Below are 21,719 nucleotides of genomic sequence, written 5' to 3'. Positions count from 1 at the left end.
ACCTATCGTGTGGGCTGCTTTTGCACTAAAACTGCAGAATTGGGTAGTTGCATGAGAGCCCACATTGCCCACGAAGCCTGGAATATTGACACTCTGGCCCTTTACAAAAAAATTGGCCAACCTTGCCACTGAAATGACCACTACATGTAGCCTTCTTTTCTTATACCTCCATAGCATCTTCTCATATTCCCTACTCTCAGCTAATAACTTGACTTCTTTTTTTGGGAAATAGAAGCATCCAGAAAAGAATTTCCAGGAGTGCCTGGGTGGCTCAGTTGGTTAAGCATCCAACTCTTGATTTCAGCTCAGGTCATGATGTCAGGGTCCTGGGATCAAGCTGTGTGTCCAGCTCCCTGCTCTGCTGGGAGCCTCCTTGAGATTCTCTCCCTCTACTCCTCCCCAACCTCTCACATGTGCGAGTGCTCTCTGTTTCTCTCTCCCTCTCTCAAATCTTTAAGAAGTAAAAAACAAAACAAAACAAAAAAAAAAAAAAACGGAGGCGCCTGGGTGGCTCAGTCGTTAAGCATCTGCCTTCGGCTCAGGTCATAATCCCAGGTCTCTCGCTGTGTCTCTCTCTGTCAAATGACTAAATAAAATCTTAAAAAAAAAAAAAAAGAATTTCCACATTTTTCTACCACCAAATGTGCCAGCCTACCTGCATATTTATCCCTGTACTTCACCTGCCCTCCTGCTACAGTGAGTGAAAAATTCACAGTCCTCTTTCTGATAGATCTTTATACTCTCTTTGCACCTGAAGGCATTACTCCTAAAAATGCCCCTTCTCCATCCTGCATCATGAGGTTTCCCTCTGTGCTGGGTGATTTCTAATAAGATAAGTAGACTGGAACATCCCTCACCATAAACAAGCAAGCAAGCAAAACTTTCAACATCACTCTTTAGCTAGTGTCCTGTTGCTTGTAACAAAACTCAGAAGAGTTGTTGCTCATTCTTTATTAAACCCCAAGCTAATACAGCTTTTTTCCCTACCACTTTTTTGGTCAAAAAAAATTATCATCAAAGTCACAGATTACTTCCATCAAATTCTGTCAAATCTGTCATTTCGAACCCATCTTACTTGATATTTCAGCAACATTTGATACAGTTTTTCTCTCTCTCCTCCTTGAAACACCTTCTTCACTACTCACCAGCTTCTCCTCCTGGAGCCACTCTGTCTCCTTTTCTGACTATTTGTTGTCTTTCCAATATCCAAACAGGGGACTCAATTCCTGGATTTCTTCTCTTCTTTGCTTACATCACTGGTAACCTCTCTTACTCCTCTGGTTTTAAGTACCATCTACATTGATGCATCTGAGCCTCCAAATGGCCAACCCGGGAACACCACTTAGATACCTTATGGGCATATTCCTTCCCAGACATTCTTCCCCAGTCTTCCCAATCTCAGTAAACGACAACCCTACCTTTCCAGTTGCTCAAGCTAAATACCTTGGAGGCAACAAAATCTGTTGCTATACCTTTAGAAAGTATTCAAATTCTTTTTTTTTTTTTTGAAAGTTTTCAAATTCTAACCATTTCTCACCATCTCCACCACTACCACAAATTCCAAGACTTTGCTTCTCTGAAGACCAGTCTCCTTATGGGTCTTCTGGTTTCAGCTGCTTCTTCCCACCCAACAATGTTTTCTCAACCCAGAAGACAGAATGATGTTGTTAAAATGTAAGTCAGATGATGCCAGTCCTACATTCAAAACCTTCTAAAAGATTTCCATCTTGTTCAGAAAAAGAATCCAAACTCCTTACCCAGCCTGTAAGGACACGATGTGATCTGGCCCCACACCACCTCTTTGGTGGCCCCACCAGTGTCCCCCATACCAACTCGGGGTCAGCCACGCAGTTTTCTTTACTCTTCCTTGAACATGCCGATCACACCCAGGCCTCAGCACTCTTGCACTTCTGTTCCTCTGCCTGACATACTCTTCCTCACTTCTTTTAGATCTCCATTCAAATCTCATTTGACTAAAGAATCCTTCCCTGACATGTCTTGTCTTGGTAACACTCCAGTCACTTCTCTTCCCCCTTGCCTGCCTTATTTTCCTTCCTATCATATACTACTAGATGATATATTATATCTATATATGTTATATAATCCACATCCCCTAGTGAATGTAAGCTTCATAACAGGTGGGGTTGTTTTTGTTGTTGTTGTTGTTCAGTACTATATCCCTAGAACCTATAGCTCCTAGCTTGTGCTTTTGCTCAAATGAAATCTATTGAGTAAGTGAGTGAATGAATGAGTGAATGAATAAAATAGGGAGCTGGGAGGGCATATATGGGCAATATTAAAAGGAGAATATAATAAATATTGGTGTTTAAATGTTTGAAAAATTATCATATTGAAAAGAAATAGACATAGTTTCAGTTGCTTTAAAAGGTAAAACTAGGGGCACCTGGGTGGCTCAGTTGGTTAAGTGTCTGGCTCTTGATTATAGCTCAGTTTGTGATCTCAGGGTCTTGGTGTCAGGCTCCACGCTCAGTGGGGAGTCTGCTTGTGGATTCTCTCTCCCTCTCCCTCTGCCCCCCTCCCCACTCACTAGCTCTCTCCCCCTCTTTCTAAAATAAATAAATAAATATTTTTTAAAAATAAAAGGGGTGCCTGGGTGGCTCAGTTGGTTAAGTGTCTACCTTCGGCTCAGGTCATGGTCCCAGTGTCCTGGGATCGAGCCCCGCTTCGGGCTCCCTGCTCCACGGGAAGCCTGCTTCTCCCTCTCTCTCTCTCTCCCCCTGCTTGTGTTCCCTCTCTTGCTGCCTCTCGCTCTGTCAAATAAATAAATAAAATCTTTTTAAAAAAACAAAAAAATAAAAATAAAAGACAAAACTAGTACTCCTGGATTTAAGTTGAATGATTTCAGAGTTTTATCTAGTGTGGTAAGGGACTTTCCAGCAACTGTGGCTCTCCAACAGGACACAGGTTGTCTTAAGATAACCTGAGATCCCTGTGCAAGAAGCCTTGGAGACGACCTGGAGGCCCGCTTGTGAGGGATGTTTTAAAAATAAATAGCTGACTTTGGGGGAGGAATTCCACTTGCTGTCTCCTGGGAATCTGTGATTTGGGCCACTTGAAGAATTTTCTGTTTCCTTCCTAGTTGTTGGAGACACTGCTAGATAAGAAACTATCTTTGCCCATGGGAATAAAGATAATAGTCATTGTTTTACATGGATGATCCCATTTCTTTGATGCCCGCTCAACAAAATGGGTATCTTTGGCACAATTAAGACCATGAAGCTGAGCATCACTTTCTGTCCCCCCTTCTCCATATTTGGTCCTGTTGCTAAGTCCTTTCAAATCCTGTAGTTTGTATTGTAGATTCTCATCTTTTGACTGCTCCTGCCAAGAGTAACTTCAGATTTCATTAGATCATGTCCTCATATGTCAGTATGAACAATTTTTTTTAAAAGAATTTGAGCAGAAACAGTTCACAATTTGTGTTATAATGAACATCTTTTTTTTCTAATCAAAGTCCCGGATTCTCCTCCTTTGTATTATTGTTACTTAGGTACTTTGGCATAATAAAAAATGTGATGCTTTATGGATCATTTCCAATCCCTGATGACATTTGAAGCTTTCTTTTTGCAGTTTATTTTTAATAAACTTTTTTTTCACCGTATTTATGCAACATTGGAGGTATTTTGCTAACAATGTCCCATAGTAATTTTCCAGTTGTTAAAAAAAAAAATCCGGTGATCTTGTTAAACTGTGTATTTGTACGTGGAATAATCTGGTGGAGCGAAAGAATTAGGAGCTTGTATACTGTTATTTTTAGTACTCTGTATCATTTCACCCTTTTTGTCAGAGTGGTTCCTGGCTAACTTTCCCATGAGTTTTTAACCTCTTGTGAGGCTTTGCTTATGTAACAGGAAACAGGCTGTCAGGAACAAATACTGGCATATCAGAAGCACACTTCAGTCACAAATGATTTAGTTTGCTCTGCCCTTCTCTCTCTTAAAGTGGACCGATACATGATCTCAACTTTAAGACTTGTGGTGTGGCCTTCCTAGGTTAAAATCATTCAGTTTCAGTTTTGGAAAGGCAACATATTTGACCAAGACCAGGCATTAGTCCAGGCAACAGAGAAGATGAGCTTATCATAAGGCGAATTTTGCAGTGGTGTCATGTCCTGGGACTGCGGATTTAAGTATATCTTCGCTTTTTCCCCAACTCTTAAGGCAGGAGTGATGTGCAAACTTCAGGAGAGAGATGACATCGGACGAATTGAACTGGTCCAGAAGCTGGCGAGAGAAAACTGTCAGTTTCTACAGACAGACAAAAAAGAACAGGAGAAATCTGAACACGTAAGCCCTTTTTCTCTTGGGGACACAGGTTTAAAGGGGGTGGAAAATGTTTCCGCCTGGTTGTATGTTTGAAGGAAAAGATATTTTAAATTCTTTAGTTTTGTTTTTTCCCCAAAAAATCATCCTCCTTAGTAAAAATAACAGCTACTCATAACTCCAAGCCTGGATTTATAATTACAACACTGGATTTATAAGAGAACTCTCCTCAAAATTAAATCTTGTAGAAATAGAAGAATACACGTAAGCAAATCTATGAATGCTTGTCTATGATTTTGATTTGATGGCTTTCAAGTTTGACTTTGGGAATTTGACCACATCAGATAGGTTGTGGAATACGAATTTTGAAAGAACATTCTGATGTACTTTTATGTTGAGTATGGCATGGCTCTAGTTACCAAACAAATGTACCCTGAGTCAGTAGAAAAAGGTAAGTGTAGAGTAACAGATTATAGATGCTTTTACCAAGTGGGAGAGTCAGAAGGGAGTTTTCCCAGTATCTTATGAATGTTTGTGTTCCAACAAAAGTTCTATTGTTTGCATGGAGTTAAACTGGAGGAAAGGGACGCTCTGCTCGATTCTCCTGAAAGCAGTAATTCAGATCGAGCCTTAGAGCTGAGAATGTTGCCCTCATGTTGGGGGTACAATGGCACCACTTTCTTTGTTGTCTGACTTTTTGTGGTTGTTTGTAAAACTGCGCTCTCAGTGCTCAACTATCCAGGGTTGCTCACGAAGGGGAAAATTCTTCAGTGCTTATAAACATGTCTTCCTCTGACTTTAATTTTTCCTTGGAATTTTATATCCAACCCCTTCCAAAGGGGAAAAATTGCTTCATGCTTTTTCTGCCCTAAGGCCCAATATAAACACCAGGGTTTTATTGAGCAGGAGGGGAGGTAAGATGTTCAAGGGAGCAGGCTGTTTAGTTGAACATAACATGTCTCTTAACAGTGCAACATCAGATGATAATAATTGGTGTCTCAAGGGGGAGAATAATCAAGCAGTTTCAAAGCCTTGTAACTGAGCTGTTTCAGGGGTGACCATCGACTTTAAGTGGGAGTGGACATCTTAGGAGCCTTCACTTCACTAGGTACTATTGAAGACTTGTTTAAATTGTTAAAAGTACCCTGACGGTTGACTATATCGAACACTGACTCTTAATCTCTGCCATGTCCTTAGAATATTTGAGTATCCTAATGTGTGACTTAAGTTTCTCAAAACAGTGTTCCTTTTGGTTCATTTTAATTAGAAGAGCAACAGTTTTCATATGCCATATTTTGTTGATTTCAAAATGCATATTTCCCCCACGTTTTAGCATCTCAGAAATCAGAGTAAGTCTTAATGATTGATGATAGGAAAACGCATCATAGTTTAACTGTGAGCATTTTTCTTTCCTAGTGGTCCTTAAAATGAATGATATATTTTACAATGAATTGCATATTCAATTCAGTGGACCAGTGACAGCCTGAGGGTAAGGCAAGATCTTTCAAAGCCAAACTAATAGTAGAGTACCAGTTCACCAAGGCTAGAAATCATCAGCCTCAGGCCACAAACAACGTTAGGCTTATTTTAAAAGATATCAGTATTGCCTTTGCCTTGTAGTTAGTTCAATCCAGAATATTATAGTTAAAGCTAATGAGACTATCGTACCCCCCCAAATATATATTAGAAATCCAAACTTGGTGCTGGTAATTGTAAACACTTCTAACATGAGGCAGAAATTTAGTGGTAGAAGATTAACAGCTTTGCTTATGATTGTCTACTATTGCTATCTACTATCCCTACGGTTATCTAAAATGAAGGTTTAATCCTTCATTTGAAGACTGTAAAATAGAACACTAAGGTTTGTTACTTCTGCATGAATGTCATGATATGAATGCATTAGGAGCTCTGACAGTGTTTATGCTCCTGGGAGGAAAGATGGTGTATAAATCAGCATTGGAATTGTGACATTTGCTACATCGACTTCTCCTCCTGAGTAAGGAGAGGTGAATATTCAGGCTCTTTCTTCCTTAGTGATGAATATAATCCCAGCCATTCTGCCATGTCCCTCCTGCAGGATGACAGCAGTTGAACTAATCAGCTCTTAAGACTGATATTGATATCGTGTTCCACTCTGTGGTTTATTTGATACGAGATGTTTACACTTGCTGCAATAAAGTATTAGGAACAAAAACCATCTGGTAGATGGATATATCTGACTCATTTAGGTCTTGAGCATTTGATGTAGCTCCACCTTTGCTCACCCACGGCGTTCACCGTGTTCATGAGGTGGGTACAGCATTTGCCTCTTTCCTGCCCTCGCTCTCTTTTCAGTGCTAGTCATCTGCTCTGGCTCATGAAACCTCAGTTATAATGCGCAGGATGTACAGAGGAAACCGCAGTTTACCTAATGTAAACCCAGGCCTGCAGTTTCTTCTTGTAATAACAGTACCAGTAATGACCAAACCCCAGAGTTACATACAGATTTCCTTTCTTTGATGATTTTAAAATGCTTCATCTACCTCCTCTGCCATTCCTGGGCCAAAGGTATTTAAGTAGACAATGGTAAAATTTGAGTTAGAGTCTAAGTTACCCATGGAGTTTGTTTTTGGTTTTTTTTTTTTAAACTAAACTGCATTGCTTCTCCAGTTCTAGAATACCACATCCCTTTAAATATGTATGTGCCAAAATGAGAAATCCACTTTAAAGTACTACTGAATAGAAAAAGAATAAACCTTTTGTTGCTGGTACATCTTGTTACAAATAGAAGGAGCTTCAAGCTTTCTGAGTAGGCATTTCTCATATTTTCTCAAACTGGTCAAGACCATGATTATAAATGCAGCCAATTAGAGATACACTTCACTCTGAGCTTTTGCCCAGGTATTTCTGAAAGAAAAATATTTGAAGGTATAATTACCACAAGTTTCTCAGGAAGCACTTGGTTGTGTTATTTTACATTAACAAGCTGTCGGCAAAATTAGCCAACACTCATTACTAAGTGTCAAAAATCATTATGTGAGAACTTTAAGAAGGGGACAGAAATTGATTATTTCTTCTAAACATTAAGATAGTGGGATTAAAATTTGGTCATTAACCCTTTAAAGTAATTACTTCTTTTGTAGGCATCACATTTCCTGGTCTTAATCTAATTGTATTAATAGGGGGAGGGGCATGTGTTACCAAAGGGGGACTTTCAGCTTGACCTGGAAGGCTGACTAATGGCCCCCACAGGGTGGGACAGGGCAGAGCCTGGAAGACAGAGGGACGAGCAAGAATGCACATGACTTGAGCACTGGGTGATTCATGGGGACTAAAGGGGAGTGGGTTGTGACGGAGGCTTCTGGTCAGCTGCGTAAGACCTGGTAAGCCACTGTAAGGAGTTTAGACTTGCCTTTCTGGCAAAGGAAGCCATCAAAGAAGGGAAGTGGCACAATCACATGGAGTCTTTGTAAGATTTCTTCGGCATTGGCTTAGAGGAAGAAATGAGTGGAAAAGAGGAAAGTGTTAGAGAGAACCCTTGGAAGACTATTGTAGTGAGTCAGGTGCAAGATGAAAGCCTGAACCAAGGTGATAAATGGGAAATGAGAAGGCTGTAGATGTAGATCATAGATGGCAAAATCGGCAGGATTTGATGACTGGTAACAAGGAGGTGGGAATGTGTGTTATTTTCTATTAAATGGTAGGCATAAGAATGTTATGTTTAGCAATAGAGTGGTGACCAACCACTCTATTGGTCCAGAAAGCTACAAGACATTTACCTTGCTTTTGTGTTCCTGCAGTATGTTTCAGGTGTCTGAGATACATGCTAAAGCGCAGAGTGTTTATCTCATTGGCAAATTGTGAGATGGGGGTTCTGGCTAGCATGGGAACTACATAAACCATCTTCTCAGACCAGACCTTTTGAAAATACCTTGGGCAGACAGAATCTCTGGTAGCCCCCAAATGAACTGGATTATTTAGCCAAACTTTGGCATTTGCTGCAATGATGTATGTGCCTTCTTCAGAATTAAGTGTGATTTCAGGAATGCTCTCTTGACCCATATAGTCTGAATGCTGTTATTTTAGAGTATTCTGGGTTATTTATTCATTGAGTATACCTTTAGTAAAGCCAGTGTCATAGGGGATTCAGAATAGCTATGTGTCGGCTACCCTGAAGAAGTATAGTCACGTTGTGGAAAGAAGACATTGACTCAGATAACTGAGATAGAAGGAGACAGTATTGGTCAGCCCCAGAGAGATGCAGAGAAGTTAGAAGAAGAATTTCCACCTGGGGAAACAGGATTCTCTCTTACGGTGGAGGTAAAGTTTGATGTGGACCTTAAAGTAGGTTTGGGTTGAATTAAACGATTCAGATTGAAGAAAAGCATTGCTAGCAGGGAGAACAGCATTAGAAAAAGCACAGAGCTGTCAAAGTGCAAGGTGTTTTTGAACATCAGAAGCCATTCTGTGTCACCAGTGTACCACAAGTGGGGCCAAGGGGCAAGCTGATGATATTGGGACCAGACCATGGAGGATTTTGAGGGCTGAAAAGTTTTACTTCATTCTAGATGTAACGAGAAATCATTGATGACTTGGTTTTGTTAGTTTTCCTAGAAAAGGAGGAAGGAGCCGGGGGCTCTTGTGAGGTAAATGATGTCATTCAGTTTGACACATTAGAAAGCTGAGGCTGATGAGTGCCTAGGCAGAGCTGGGCTAAGAGTAGATTCAAGTCCCGATGGCTTCTGGGATGCATCTTCTCTCCACAGTCATTACTGGAGGGAGGGCTGATCTGAGGCCAGGAAACCAGGACAACAAGAACCATGATAATCCCTAGAAAGTGGAAAGAGGCAGGACAATTATGTATTGAAGGGATGGTGGGGGCAGATACGGGAGGGATTAAAGAAAAGAGAATGCTAAGGTGCTTGCTTAGTTTGAGTCCTAACTTAGATTTGAAAAGCATGTAAACTATTCATATTTTCGTATCTGTGAGATAACTGTATTAAGGTATTTATCTAGAGGTGGGTCCTTTTTTTTTTTTTTCTTTCCTGGAATACAACCATACTCTTGACCAGAAAACCAGAACTATTTTTTGCTACCATGTAGCTTTGTAGTGTATTAACTTGTAGAGTAGAAATGCCAGTAGTGGCTGCTAAACCAAGTTCCTCGTTTCCAAACTGCAGAAGCGTGGATCTGTGGAATGTATGTGCTAAGCAGCCCTTTCCCTAGGGACTGGGCCCATAGCCTGCCCTCCCCCCACCCGCTTTCTTCAGTTCCTTTGTTAAGTCTGAGGACCCACCCTACTTCCTTCCCCTTTTCTCATTCACTTCTGAAAAATGGGTGGGATGGGGATTTTGCTGAAACCGAATCTTGGCATAGCCCGCTGCTAGGGTAGGGTCCCTATCACTCAGCCTCTACCGGGGCTTCCTTTTCCCTGTTTCCTGCAGCCTCATCCTGGAATTCTGCCTACGTCAAAGGGTCCCTTGTTCACGGACGACTAGGGGAGAAGTGGTTTGGGGTATCCTGGCAGCTGTCCCTCTTATTTCATCTATTAAAAGTTAGTCTCTGCCTCTTTTCCAACTTTCGTTTGGCCTCTTACTTTTTTAAAAAATAAGGCTAAGTATCAGGTGAAAGCCCTGTTTTTACTCTATATGAAATACTGAAAGCAAAGCTCGTTTTACCATTCTTTATTCAAACTTGCATTATATATCTAGTGAAGTTAAGAGCAATCATGGCATTATTTAAAGTGTATCAGTAATTTCGTTTAACCAAGAAACTACTTAAATACAGAGTTTTACAACATCACTGCTTAATAACGAAAGCCGGGATTCAGATGTGATAGGCAATTCATCATATATTAGGTTGCCCACCTATAAACTGAGAAATTGCTATATAGAAACGATGTTGTTTTTCTTAATAACAGAATCTTGACTTTGTGTTGGTTTGGTCCTAAAGTACCTTTTCATAGGAGAGAGATGGCCTTGAATGAACATCAGTTTTAGTTCATTTTTGATCAGGATTAATATGGCCACAGAATAACACAAAAATGGCAGAAGGGAGTTTGTGCCTCTAAGAAGTTTACAGTTGATCTGGAGGGGACGGGGAGAATTCACACATGGAAAACAAGGAATCATCCAAGACAGTATTTAATCAAGTGTTTAAATACTTTCACAGGCATTGAGAGAGAAGAAAATATCTCTAATAAACATTTTTCACAAATGCAACAATCTGTGCTCTTCTCCATTAGACGGCAAGCTTTACAAGTTTGGTTCCCTCCATGCGTTCTTTAAATTCTAGTTTTGTTGGAATTTTTATCTATCTGTTTATCTATCGATAGACAGACAGATAGATAGATAGATAGACAGATAGATAAATAGATAGATACTATCTATCTACTTACTTACTTACTTACCAGAAGAATGGCAGCCAAGCTGCCCGTGAAAGCTATGTGCTCATGCTGTCTGGTTGAGCCATCTGCTCATTAGCTATATTTTTAAGTTCCCACAAGAAGCCCACTGCAAGTCCCGACATTTATTTTTAAAAAATGAGTTTCAGCGTTTTTAAAGAGAGGGATTTGTCATTACAGTATTTGTTTATTTTTCTGAAAATACTCAAGTTTATTTTAAAAGGCCCAATTAGGAAAAGTGGTAGTGGCTCTGATAGGTTTATCAAAATCACATTCTTGAAGATCTTGTATTCCCCCTTGGGACAGATGCTGCTGCCTAGGTTTATTAAGTTCTTATTCTTATAAAATTAAAATAGCCATATCATCTCTAGAATGTCTGAGATATCATTAAAATGAGATACCAAGAAATAGGTTACTTTTCTTTGGTTTATGGCCCCCTCCGTGGGCATATCTCACTCCAGACCCTGAGCAACCTTACATTCTTTCCTATTCTACCCCCATCAAGGCCTGATCTGCACTACGATTAATAAAACAATATTATTACCTTCCAGATGGTTGTCTGATTAGATCACACTGGAAATCTTTGGTAGTTGAGTTCCATTCGAGTTTCTAATGGATGCTTTATGACAAAAAGGTAGGGAAAAGATGCGCAGACAGATGGACAATCCTTCACAGACAGTCTTTCATGACAACTGTGTACTACTGAGGCTTGGAGAAATAAAAACATGAAGAGATCTCAGGGAGAAGGGAGACATCGGTACCAACTTAAAATGTGCTTTCATTCTCGCTGGACGCCCTGATAACATCACTGCCTTTGGAGAGCTAACACTGCAGGAAATTCTGAGGCTGAATTCACAGTTACCTGGGGGGTAAGCGTTATGCAGAGTGCTATGGAAGCCTGTCACAGGGAGCTCAACGGGTCTAGGGAGACATGCACAGGTCCCTGAGGAAGAGAGACTCTGAAGGGCCCGAAGCATTACGAGGAGAAGTGAGGAAAGACAGGCGTTTCAGGCGAAGGAAGTGCCGCGTGCTGAGGACGAGGTGAAGGGCTCACGCACAGAGAGGATGCTGCAGCTCCAGAGGCAGACCCAAGTGGCCGGAGCATGGCACCCAAAAACTGTGTGCTATTCACAAAATACCTTTGAGCTCTTGTGAATTTAATACGCAAGAGAGAAAAAGGTGATTACGTTCAAATTTTGGAGATTGCTCTACTGCACCACGGGAATGGGTTTGTAGGAGAAGAATGGGTCACACTCACTCCCTTTTCTCATGGTCCTCTCTGTTGGTTTTACATGAAGCAGTCACCCGCATCAACTAAGGATTTCATGTGAGGAGCTCAAGTCCAGACTTGAGCTAAGTCCCTGGGAAGACAGAATGTCCAATTATAGCTCAATTCTAGTTCATTAGCTTTACCCTAAAATATACCACTACATCATCATTTTCTTAAAAAAGTTGACTGTGATTTGGTCCTGTTTTTATAGAAGTGAATTTTGAGCTTGCATGTCGTATGAATACTTTCTGTTAATGAATACTACACAGGCTTGTATGTTCACTCTAAATATACACTCTGCTGTATGATATTTACCTCATACTGATTCAGTCAAAGTTTGGTGATTTCTGAGTGATTCAAATACTTCAGTTGATAAAGATGAGGAAGACAAATGTAGAAAAGATTTCCATGTAAGATGCAAAGAACTTTTTTTTCCTTTTGCAATGGGAAATGGATGGAAAGGAAAAAATTCCATCTGGCATACAGCAGCCCTAAATGTTGTTTTAAGATAGCAAAAATAGAAGATTGCTTAAAATAGCATAACAGAACATAACAGACTGTGGGCCAGTGTACCATACATATTTCTCTGATAAATCACATTAAATACCTGTATTTTACTTGAAACATGACCATGTTCTTAATTTTCATTACATAAAAATTTGTCTTTCATTTAAAAAAAAAAAGTCCATTCCATGGCTGAAGCAGAAAAAACTTGTTTTAGTCTGTAGAAATTGATGTACAGCACTTAGGTTTACCTGGAATAGGTCTCTTAATTTGTTGTTGTTGTTGTTGTTGTTGTTTTCAAGTACTTTACTACTGTACTAAAAAAATGGAGAAATAGGGTATGGCATGTAGATTCATTTAGGGTACATTTGTATATAATTAAGTGAACAAGGCTCAACAATTTTAACAAACCCTTGTAAATGTCCTCTTTATTCAGGTTCCAGGAATGGGCTGGGCATGATGGAGGCAAGCTGAGTCAGAATAAAAGATGAGGGGCTCCTGGAGATCCAAGAAACACATAGAGAGAGAGAATAATGGTGGTAATAAGACAATTAAGATGGCAGGAAGTGGCTTCGGGGTAGGGATTTGTAAGGAGGCTCATGGAAACTGAATGAGTCATAAGAGCGTATCTTGGTGATTGCAAAAGTGGGGGTAGGGTAGAATATGTCAAGGTAAAATTTTGGCCCTGTGTAGTCAGTGAGGGGAGAGAATGGTACTTTAGGCAAATGAGTCTTTAAACCTTTCATGATCTTGCCTTAGCTAGGATTTATAGAGGTAAAACAAGCTTCATATTGATACTCATATGAATAGAGAAGTCTAACGATCCCCACATGGTGCCATGCATAATAAAATCCCAAACTGAATTTTATGCTTGATGGATGCTATCACTTTTTCCCTGCTCAGTGAACTTACTGTTATTACAAGTTGGGGGATTGTGATGATGTGTTATTTTTTGCAATCAGTCTGAGTATCCTGGAGTTTTCCTCTGAGAGTCATAGCCATTGGAAAGAACTTTAGATGCCCTGTGTCTTGATTGCTTGGGTAAGAAAAAACTTGCATCAAAAACTGGCACCTGCTAAATAGGATTATAAAGAGTTTCCTCTAAAATGGGCAATAAATACTATACAATCCATTAATTCTGTTGGAAGTCGGTTAACCACAAGAAAGCTTAGAAAAATTTGCATTGATAATATTCTTCTAGTAAAATAGATACCTTTTAACTTCTGTTATCAGAAGCAAAAAAAATCATTAATAAAAAGAATAGCTAGAGACCTTTCAGGTTTGTTAGAGAAAGTTGCGATTCAATCTTTGTGTTTTTGTATGTGTTCCTAAAGATGGATTTTGTGGAGACCTAAAGTGAGGTTAGCCTGATTGAAATGACCCTTGCCCCCATAAAATATTTGTGATGAACTGTTTCTCCCCTGCTTATTCGCAGTTACCCTATCAGAAAATTAACACAGCAACTCCTGAAAGGCACAAAAATTTTGTCAGCAAAAAATGAATGGGATCATCCAGTGCTTCTCATTAAATACCCATAGGGAGTCAGAGATCCAAAAATTAAACTCCGTATTAAAACAATACTCAGATACAACTCTAAAAACATGGGAACCAAGAGGGTAATTGAAGCCATGGAGATAATACTGTCTCCTCTAGTAACTTGTATGACTGGAATGTTAAAAGATGTAAGTGAGTACAATTACAGAAAATAGAATGACAGACACAGTAGCACACATGGGCCCAAGTTGGCGCTGATTTATACCTACAGGTTTGAGGTTAAGGGATAAGCCATCAAGGTGGTAAAGGGAAGAATTTGAGCTTGGATGAGGCTTCAATCCAAGAGAGGAAACCTTGGAATGAAACAGAGACCCAATTTTATTCTGATTGTCTTCTGAGGAATATACTTTAATGCCAGATGCTTGTGGACAGAAACCTTTCATGACTTGTTGAACTATTAAATGCCATTTCCATTATAATTTGGTAATCAAGTCTGACTTATCTCAATTTTAAGTAGATTCCATTTACATCCCAGCTCAGTAAATCTCAAATTCCTGTCCTTCAGTATTACTCATAATCTTGGCATAGGGAAGAGATATGCATAGACCTGAGAAAAGCTCACCACACCCTGGAAAAATCCTTGTTACTGAAGATCAGAGGGCCCTAGGTCTACTCAACACCTGTGGCTGCTTATTCCCCTGTGCCCCACCTGCTATGGCTTGCCACTCATGCATCTTTGCCCCAACCTCTGCTCTTATGTACTGTATCTGGCGACTTCAGAATCTTTGGGAAAGAATGTAGTGAAAGAGATTTCTGTTGGTCCCTTTTGGCCTAAACCTAAGTTTTGAGACTACTTCAGTCCAGAATAGAAAAGCCAGGAATAACTTCTCTTCCTTCTGAGTGACAGAGGGGAGCAAGCTGCAGGCATATCAGTCTGGGGGCCCTAAAAACAAGAGTTAGGTAACCCAGGCTTATGGAAGACCCAGAGTGAATTGAATATGCATTCCTTGGTTGAATGTGGTGACCCCTCTACACTGGCGAATTCGGTAACTTCCCTAACTGCACTGAGATCATCAGACAGAAGCCAGCATCCCTCATCAGACATTTAGCTTGTCCATTAGCAGCTTATTTCGGATTCCCATGCTTGAGCTCATAGAGATGATTAGAAAGAATCCTACCAGGTGAGGATGGGTGGCACCAAAATAGCTCTTTAGCTTACTGCTACAAGTAGTGATCATTTAGCCATTACACATAAAATTAACTTCGTTGAGGGCCAGATTTTTAAGCTCATTAGAACTTTGTCCTTTTCAAATATAGAGCAAATTTTTAAAATACCTGGCTAAGATTAATTTAGTCTTGCTTTCATTGAGAAAAGCGTTTGTTGAGCAGCTATGAACCAGGCACCACACAAAATAGAACAAGAGTGCGCAAGATCTGATTTGAGCCCCAAAGGCACCCTCTAGTTAGTGAGGGAGAAAACAAAGATGGGAGAGTGAACAGCACTCTGCAGGGGGAAGAAAGAAAGGGGCGTACATTGAATAAGGTATTTGTTTCCAGAGAATTGTTGCCTCACATTCCCTTGAGACATTTGCTAAATTAAGCGTCATCTTTTTTACTTCCTGGGTTATGACTGGGAAAGGACATAAATCATAAAAGGCAAAAGATAATAAATCTCAAATCTAAAGAAACTTACATATTGTTGGCATTTACCATTTTCCCTTCCTCCCACTTTCTAGCTACAAAAAATTTTTTTAAAGATTTATTTATGAGAGAGAGAGTGCGAGTGCGAGCGCACGGGGGCGGGGCAGAGGGAGAGGGAGACAAGCTGTGACTCCCAGCTGAGTGGGGAGCCCAACACAGGGCTCCATCCCAGGACCCTGAGATCATGACCTGATCAAGAGTCGGACACTTAACTGACTGAGCCACCCAGGTGCCCCAACTACAAAATACTTTTTTTTAAATAGTATATTGTATGTAGCTCTGGACCTGTTTTACTGATTGAATTTGTTTCTGAAAACAAGCTTCTTTTTTTTTTTTAATGTTACATTAATCACCATACATTACATCATTAGCTTTTTTTTGTTTGTTTTTTGTTTTTTAATTTTTATTGTTATGTTAATCACCATACATTACATCATTAGTTTTTGATGTAGTGTTCCATGATTCATTGTTTGCGTATAACACCCAGTGCTCCATTCAATACATGCCCTCTTTAATACCCATCACCAGGCTAATCCATCCCCCCACCCTCTCCCCTCTAGAACCCTCAGTTTGTTTCTCAGAGTCCATAGTCTCTCATGGTTCATCTCCCCCTCCGATTTCCCACCCTTCATTTTTCCCTTCCTACTATCTTCTTTTTTTTTTTTTTTAACCTATAATGTATTATTTGTTTCAGAGGTACAGGTCTGTGATTCAGCAGCCTTGCACAATTCACAGCGCTCACCATAGCACATACCCTCCCCAATGTCTATCACCCACCCCCACTCCAGCAACCCTCAGTTTGTTTCCTTGAGAGTAAGAATTCCTCATATCAGTGAGATCATATGATACATGTCTTTCTCTGATTAATTTATTTCACTCAGCATAATGCCCTCCAGTTCCGTCCACATCATTGCAAATGGCAAGATTTCATTCCTTTTGATGGCTGCATAATATTCCATTGTATATATATCTATACCACATCTTCTTTATCCATTCATCTGTCAGTGGACATCTTGGCTCTTTCCACAGTTTGGCTATTGTGGACATTGCTGCTATAAACATCGGGGTGCACGGACCCTTCGGATCACTACATTTGTATCTTTGGGGTAAATACCCAGTAGTGCAATTGCTGGGTCATAGGGTAGCTCTATTTTCAACTTTTTGAGGAACCTCCATACTGTTTTCCAGAATGGCTACACCAGCCTGCATTCCCACCAACAGTGTAGGAGGGTTCCCCTTTCTCCGCATCCCTGCCAACATCTGTCGTTTCCCGACTTGTTAATTTTAGCCATTCTGACTGGTGTGATGTGGTATCTCATTGAGGTTTTGATTTGGATTTCCCTGATGCCAAGCGATGTTGAGCACTTTGAAAACAAGCTTCTTGAAGAGGTTTATAGGTGTTTAACAGTCAAGAACAAGAGATCAGGCAACTTGCTAGAATTTATAGCACATTTCTGTGAAAGATTTTTTTGTTGTTGTTTAAAATTGTTCTACTAATTGTAGAAGTAATACATGCCTTTTGCAGAGAACTTAGTAATAATAGAAAGCTACAAGGAAGAAAAATTTAGTGAAAACTAACCATGATTCCCCCTCCCTTACCCAGTATATCAGTATATACATTATGAGTCTTTCCTTATGTTTTCATGGCATACTTTGCTTAATCACCCTTCCATTTGGGCAAAAATACATTTACAAGATTTTGCTGTTACAAATGACCTGACATGCATATCTCTAGAAGAATTATTACCTAATTTTATATTTCTTAAGGATAAATTCCTAGCTGAGTAATTTCTACTTATAGGTTTGAATTGTGTTAATCTCTTTTATGTTTTTGCTCAGTTACTTTCCATAACGTTTGTGCCAGTTTTCACTTCCATCAGCAATACGTGAAAGTACTTGCTTTGTAATGCTCTCACCCTTACCTTCATTGAGCATTATGATTCTCAGGGGGAGAAATTAATTTTTGTTTTTAGGTTGATGGGGGGAAGTATTATCTTGTTCAAATTTATATTTCTTGTGAGGTTGGATATTTACAATTTCTATCAATCCATTATCTTTCTTCTGTAAATAACCCATTCACCTCCTTTGCCCATTTTTCCATTGGAATTTTTCTCATTGATCTGTATAAGCTCTTTATATTATTAAGGGTATAAATCCTATTTGTTGCATGTAGTTTTCCCCCATTTTTTTACATATATGTATGTATATATATGTGTGTGTGTGTGTGTTGTGTATATATATGTATATGCAAAACTGTTGATTCACATTTTTTAATTTTTTTTTAAGATTTATTTTTATATAGAGAGTGCATGGGGGAGAGCATGTGAATAGGAGGAGGGGCACAGAAAGAGGGGGTGGGTGGAAGCAGACTCTCTGCTGAACCGGGATCTCTTTTTTTTTTTTCTTTTTAAGATTTTATTTATTTATTTGACAGAGAGAGACAGCAAGAGAGGAAACACAAGCATGAGGAGTGGGAGAGGGAGAAGCAGGCTTCCCGCCGAGCAGGGAGCCTGATGCGGGCTTTGATCCCAGGACACTGGGATCATGACCTGAGCTGAAGGCAGATGCTTAACAACTAAGCCACCCAGGCACTCCACACTTTTTAATTTTTAAAATACCCTTAAAATAAAAAAGTCCTTCCCCATTCTGTGGCCAGATATTCTATTTTATTTTCTCTATTTCTTTTAGAGTTGAACTTTTTACTCAAGTCTTTAACATAGCTGGGATTTATTTTTCTAATGTAAGAGTGAAATTTCTTGATTACCTATCACATATAAAATTTTTCTTCAATTAATTTACTATTTTGTTACCGACATTTTTAAAAAATCCATTGTATTCTGTAGGAATTGAAGTTCTGTTAACAAATTTCCTCCAAATTAAATATATTGAGTACAAATTTAGTGAATCACATTACCCCTCTGAGCTTGACTTTTCTCATCTATAAGGTTAGGAGATTAGAGATCTAAGATTTCTTCTAGCTCTGAAATTCTTAAGTTGAAGACAACCACCCCCCTCCCCAATTCAGGAACATCCGTACTTTTGAGTGTTGAACACTTTTTGGGAAATTGTTGCCATTTTATAGCAGATAACAATTGATTACCCAGGAAGCTTTCAGTAGCTTTTTTTTACTCTGATTGAACATGCCTATCAATGCCAAGAATCATTCTGTTCTTTTATGTTCTAAAAATACTCACGTGGATAGAACTTCTAAAAATTTACTCTTCGGGAAGTAGCGTTGATATGGGACAGATGGCTGATCTAGCATATCCAGCTAGAAGTATCTCTGCTCTCAGGGTATCATAGTTATATTTCATGTCAAGTCATTAAATATTTGGAATTGTTTTTCTGAGTTCAGAATGTCCTGAGGAGGATTGAGAAATGCAATTCCCAAATAATGACAAACTGAAAAAATGTTGGATCTTACTGCCTTGAACTCCTAGAAATAACAAGAAAGTGGCCTAGTAATTTATACTGGCTAAGTTCATTAATGAACCACTATCCACAGCCTCGCTCCAAACCACTCCTTAAAAAAATACGGACTTCGAAAAACAAACTGAGGGTTCTAGAGGGGAGGGGGTGGGGAATGGGTCATCCTGGTAATGGGTATTAAAGAGGGCACGTGTTGAATGGAGCCCTGGGTGTTATACACAAACAATGAATCATGGAACACTACATCAAAAACTAATGATGTAATGTATGGTGATTAACATAACATAATAAAATAAAATTTTAAAAAATGCAGATTTATATCCATCCTGTAAAGAATTTATTCTTTGAGGGCAATCCCCATTTTTATTTGGACTTTTATCCCCAATGTCTAGCACTAGGCTTTCAATCAATATTTGTGGACCTGAATCCAGTAGAGGAGGCAATTGTGGGTGATTTGAAATGTTTCCCCAGTTCAAGCACCCAAACTAAATCTGTGCAAATCCAAACTTGCACCAGCTCCAGGCTTCTAGTTCTTTGGAAATTTTCAGCTTTAAATGAAAGGTTTTGTACTACAGGGAATTCACCTGGAAATGACAAGCAGAAAAGGCAAAGAGGTTCATCAACAACAGTCAGTTTGTAAGTGTAGGTAGACAAGCCTTTGGGAGAATTCATACTTGGTACAGAATAGACACGAGCTTTCAATCTTCAATGAGTCACAGTTGATGGAGTAAGGATCTTACCTAGGCAGGTTTGTTTATGATGACTTCAATCCTCTTTGGTACCCCAAGTGCAAGTTAATACTCAGAAAAATAGAAAATGTTTTTGTATTATTCCCGAAGTACTTCCATTTCTTTTCAGTTCATCTTTCTTCCCACACCCCCAGCCCCACCCCAGAAAAAAAGGGAGAAAGACCAATACTATGCAATGAGATTTATTTTTGTCTTATTTTAACCAAGTTTCTCTTTTTTTTACCTTCTAATTTTGTTTGTTTGCCTCTCAAAGAGTTAGCAATATTTCATTGCATTTTAAATTCCTTTGATGTATTTTAATACCAACTTTCTATGGGTCTGCAGTGAACCAGGAGTGACACAATCCTACCTTTCTCCCAGTCTGCTTTCAAACTGTGAAATGAGGTTTCTGAAATGGTTATGGCAGAGACCAAACGTGTACCTCTCTAAAAACACCAAGGAATGTATAAAACGTGAAAGAACAAGAGTATTTACTTACATTGCTTGTGTCTCCTTGCCCCCATGCCATATGATCTAGCAGTTGCTACGCTAACTAGGAATTTTTCATTCCCTAACTTGCATAAGTGTTCAGGCTGCCTCTTTTATTACTACTTTACCCTCCCTGAAGTTACAAATGCATGCATGGGTGTGCACACATCTGTAAACACACATTTACATACACACAAAAGAGATTTGGGAAAGAGTTACAGAGTTCCTTGACTTGAAGCCTTTCCGTTTTCCAAGCATATTATTTTATACTTTTTAAATCTCTTATTAAAAAATGTTTTATAGCTTTACTGAGGTATAATCGACAAGTAAAAACCATATATATTTAAAATATACAATGGGATGTTTTGATATATGTATACATTGTAAAGTGATTATCACTATGAAGCTGATTAACATATCCATACCTCACATAGTTACATGGGTATGTAAGTGGTAAGAACACTTAAGATCTACTCTTAGCAAATTTCAAGTATTCACTACCTTTTTTTTCACTACTTTTTAAATTTTTTTTTTAAGATTTTATTTATTTATTTGACAGAGACACAGTAAGAGAGGGAACACAAGCAGGGGGAGTGGGAGAGGGAGAAGCAGGCTTCCCGCTGAGCAGGGAGCCCGATGTGGGACTCGATCCCAGGACCCTGGGATCATGACCTGAGCCGAAGGCAGACGCCCAACGACTGAGCCACCCAGGCGCCCCACTACTTTTTAAATTTGAAGAATACTTCTGCTGGGTCTATTCAGAGTTAAGAGCTAGCTTTTTCAAGTAACTTCAGTTTATAAATTAGGTTTTAATTTAATCAAGAAGTATTTTCAAACATGTGAATTTCCTACAAGAGGAATTTGGGAGGAGAAGACAAAGCGATAGGAAACAGAGCCAGCTATCAAGTGCTGCTCTAAAAATCCATACTATCCTCTTGTTACTCAGATTTTAAAGGCTTCTATAAAACTACTACTGTGAATTATTCAAACCCCAAGTGACAAGTATATCTGCAGCCAGAATGTGGAAGCTTAGTCTGAGTCATAATTTAGCATAGGTTATCATCCCATCTCTGGGCTGCTTGGGGAGAGTGTCAAGATATTTTCCCTGTAGAACAGCTCTGCACGTATGTCACACGCACGCATACACATACATAGATGCACACACACTTGAAATGACTTGAGAATACTTGGAAACTAGAAGGTATCTCTATATAGCATTTATATTTGTCATTTTTGTAAAATCTCCTAGGAAGCAAGATTTCAGGTATTTTTATAAATCTCAGGTAACCTATGTATTGTATTTTGACGGCCATCAAGATAAACCAATAGTGATAGGAACACGGCAGGGATGTCCACTATCACCACTGCTATTCAACATAGTACTAAAAGTCCTAGCCTCAGCAATCAGACAATAAAAAGAAATAAAAGGCATCCGAATC

The 21,719-nt window shown here is 39.3% G+C and overlaps 1 protein-coding gene across 3 annotated transcripts in view; it reads left to right on the top strand.

Moving 5' to 3' along the window:
- RAPGEF5 (Rap guanine nucleotide exchange factor 5) overlaps positions 1–21,719 on the top strand; it is a 236,155-nt gene that overhangs the window by 127,509 nt on the left and 86,927 nt on the right. For all 3 annotated transcript variants that reach the window (XM_027574280.2, XM_027574281.2, XM_027574282.2), the window contains exon 9: positions 4,182–4,307. In XM_027574280.2, coding sequence (XP_027430081.1) covers positions 4,182–4,307 — 126 coding nt within the window. The remainder of the gene's footprint in view (positions 1–4,181; positions 4,308–21,719) is intronic.

The sequence above is a fragment of the Zalophus californianus genome, chromosome 12 (assembly GCF_009762305.2).
Source record: "Zalophus californianus isolate mZalCal1 chromosome 12, mZalCal1.pri.v2, whole genome shotgun sequence".
Lineage (NCBI taxonomy): Eukaryota > Metazoa > Chordata > Mammalia > Carnivora > Otariidae > Zalophus > Zalophus californianus.
Note: the sequence above shows the minus strand (reverse complement) of the source record. Positions and strands in the feature narration are given on the sequence as shown.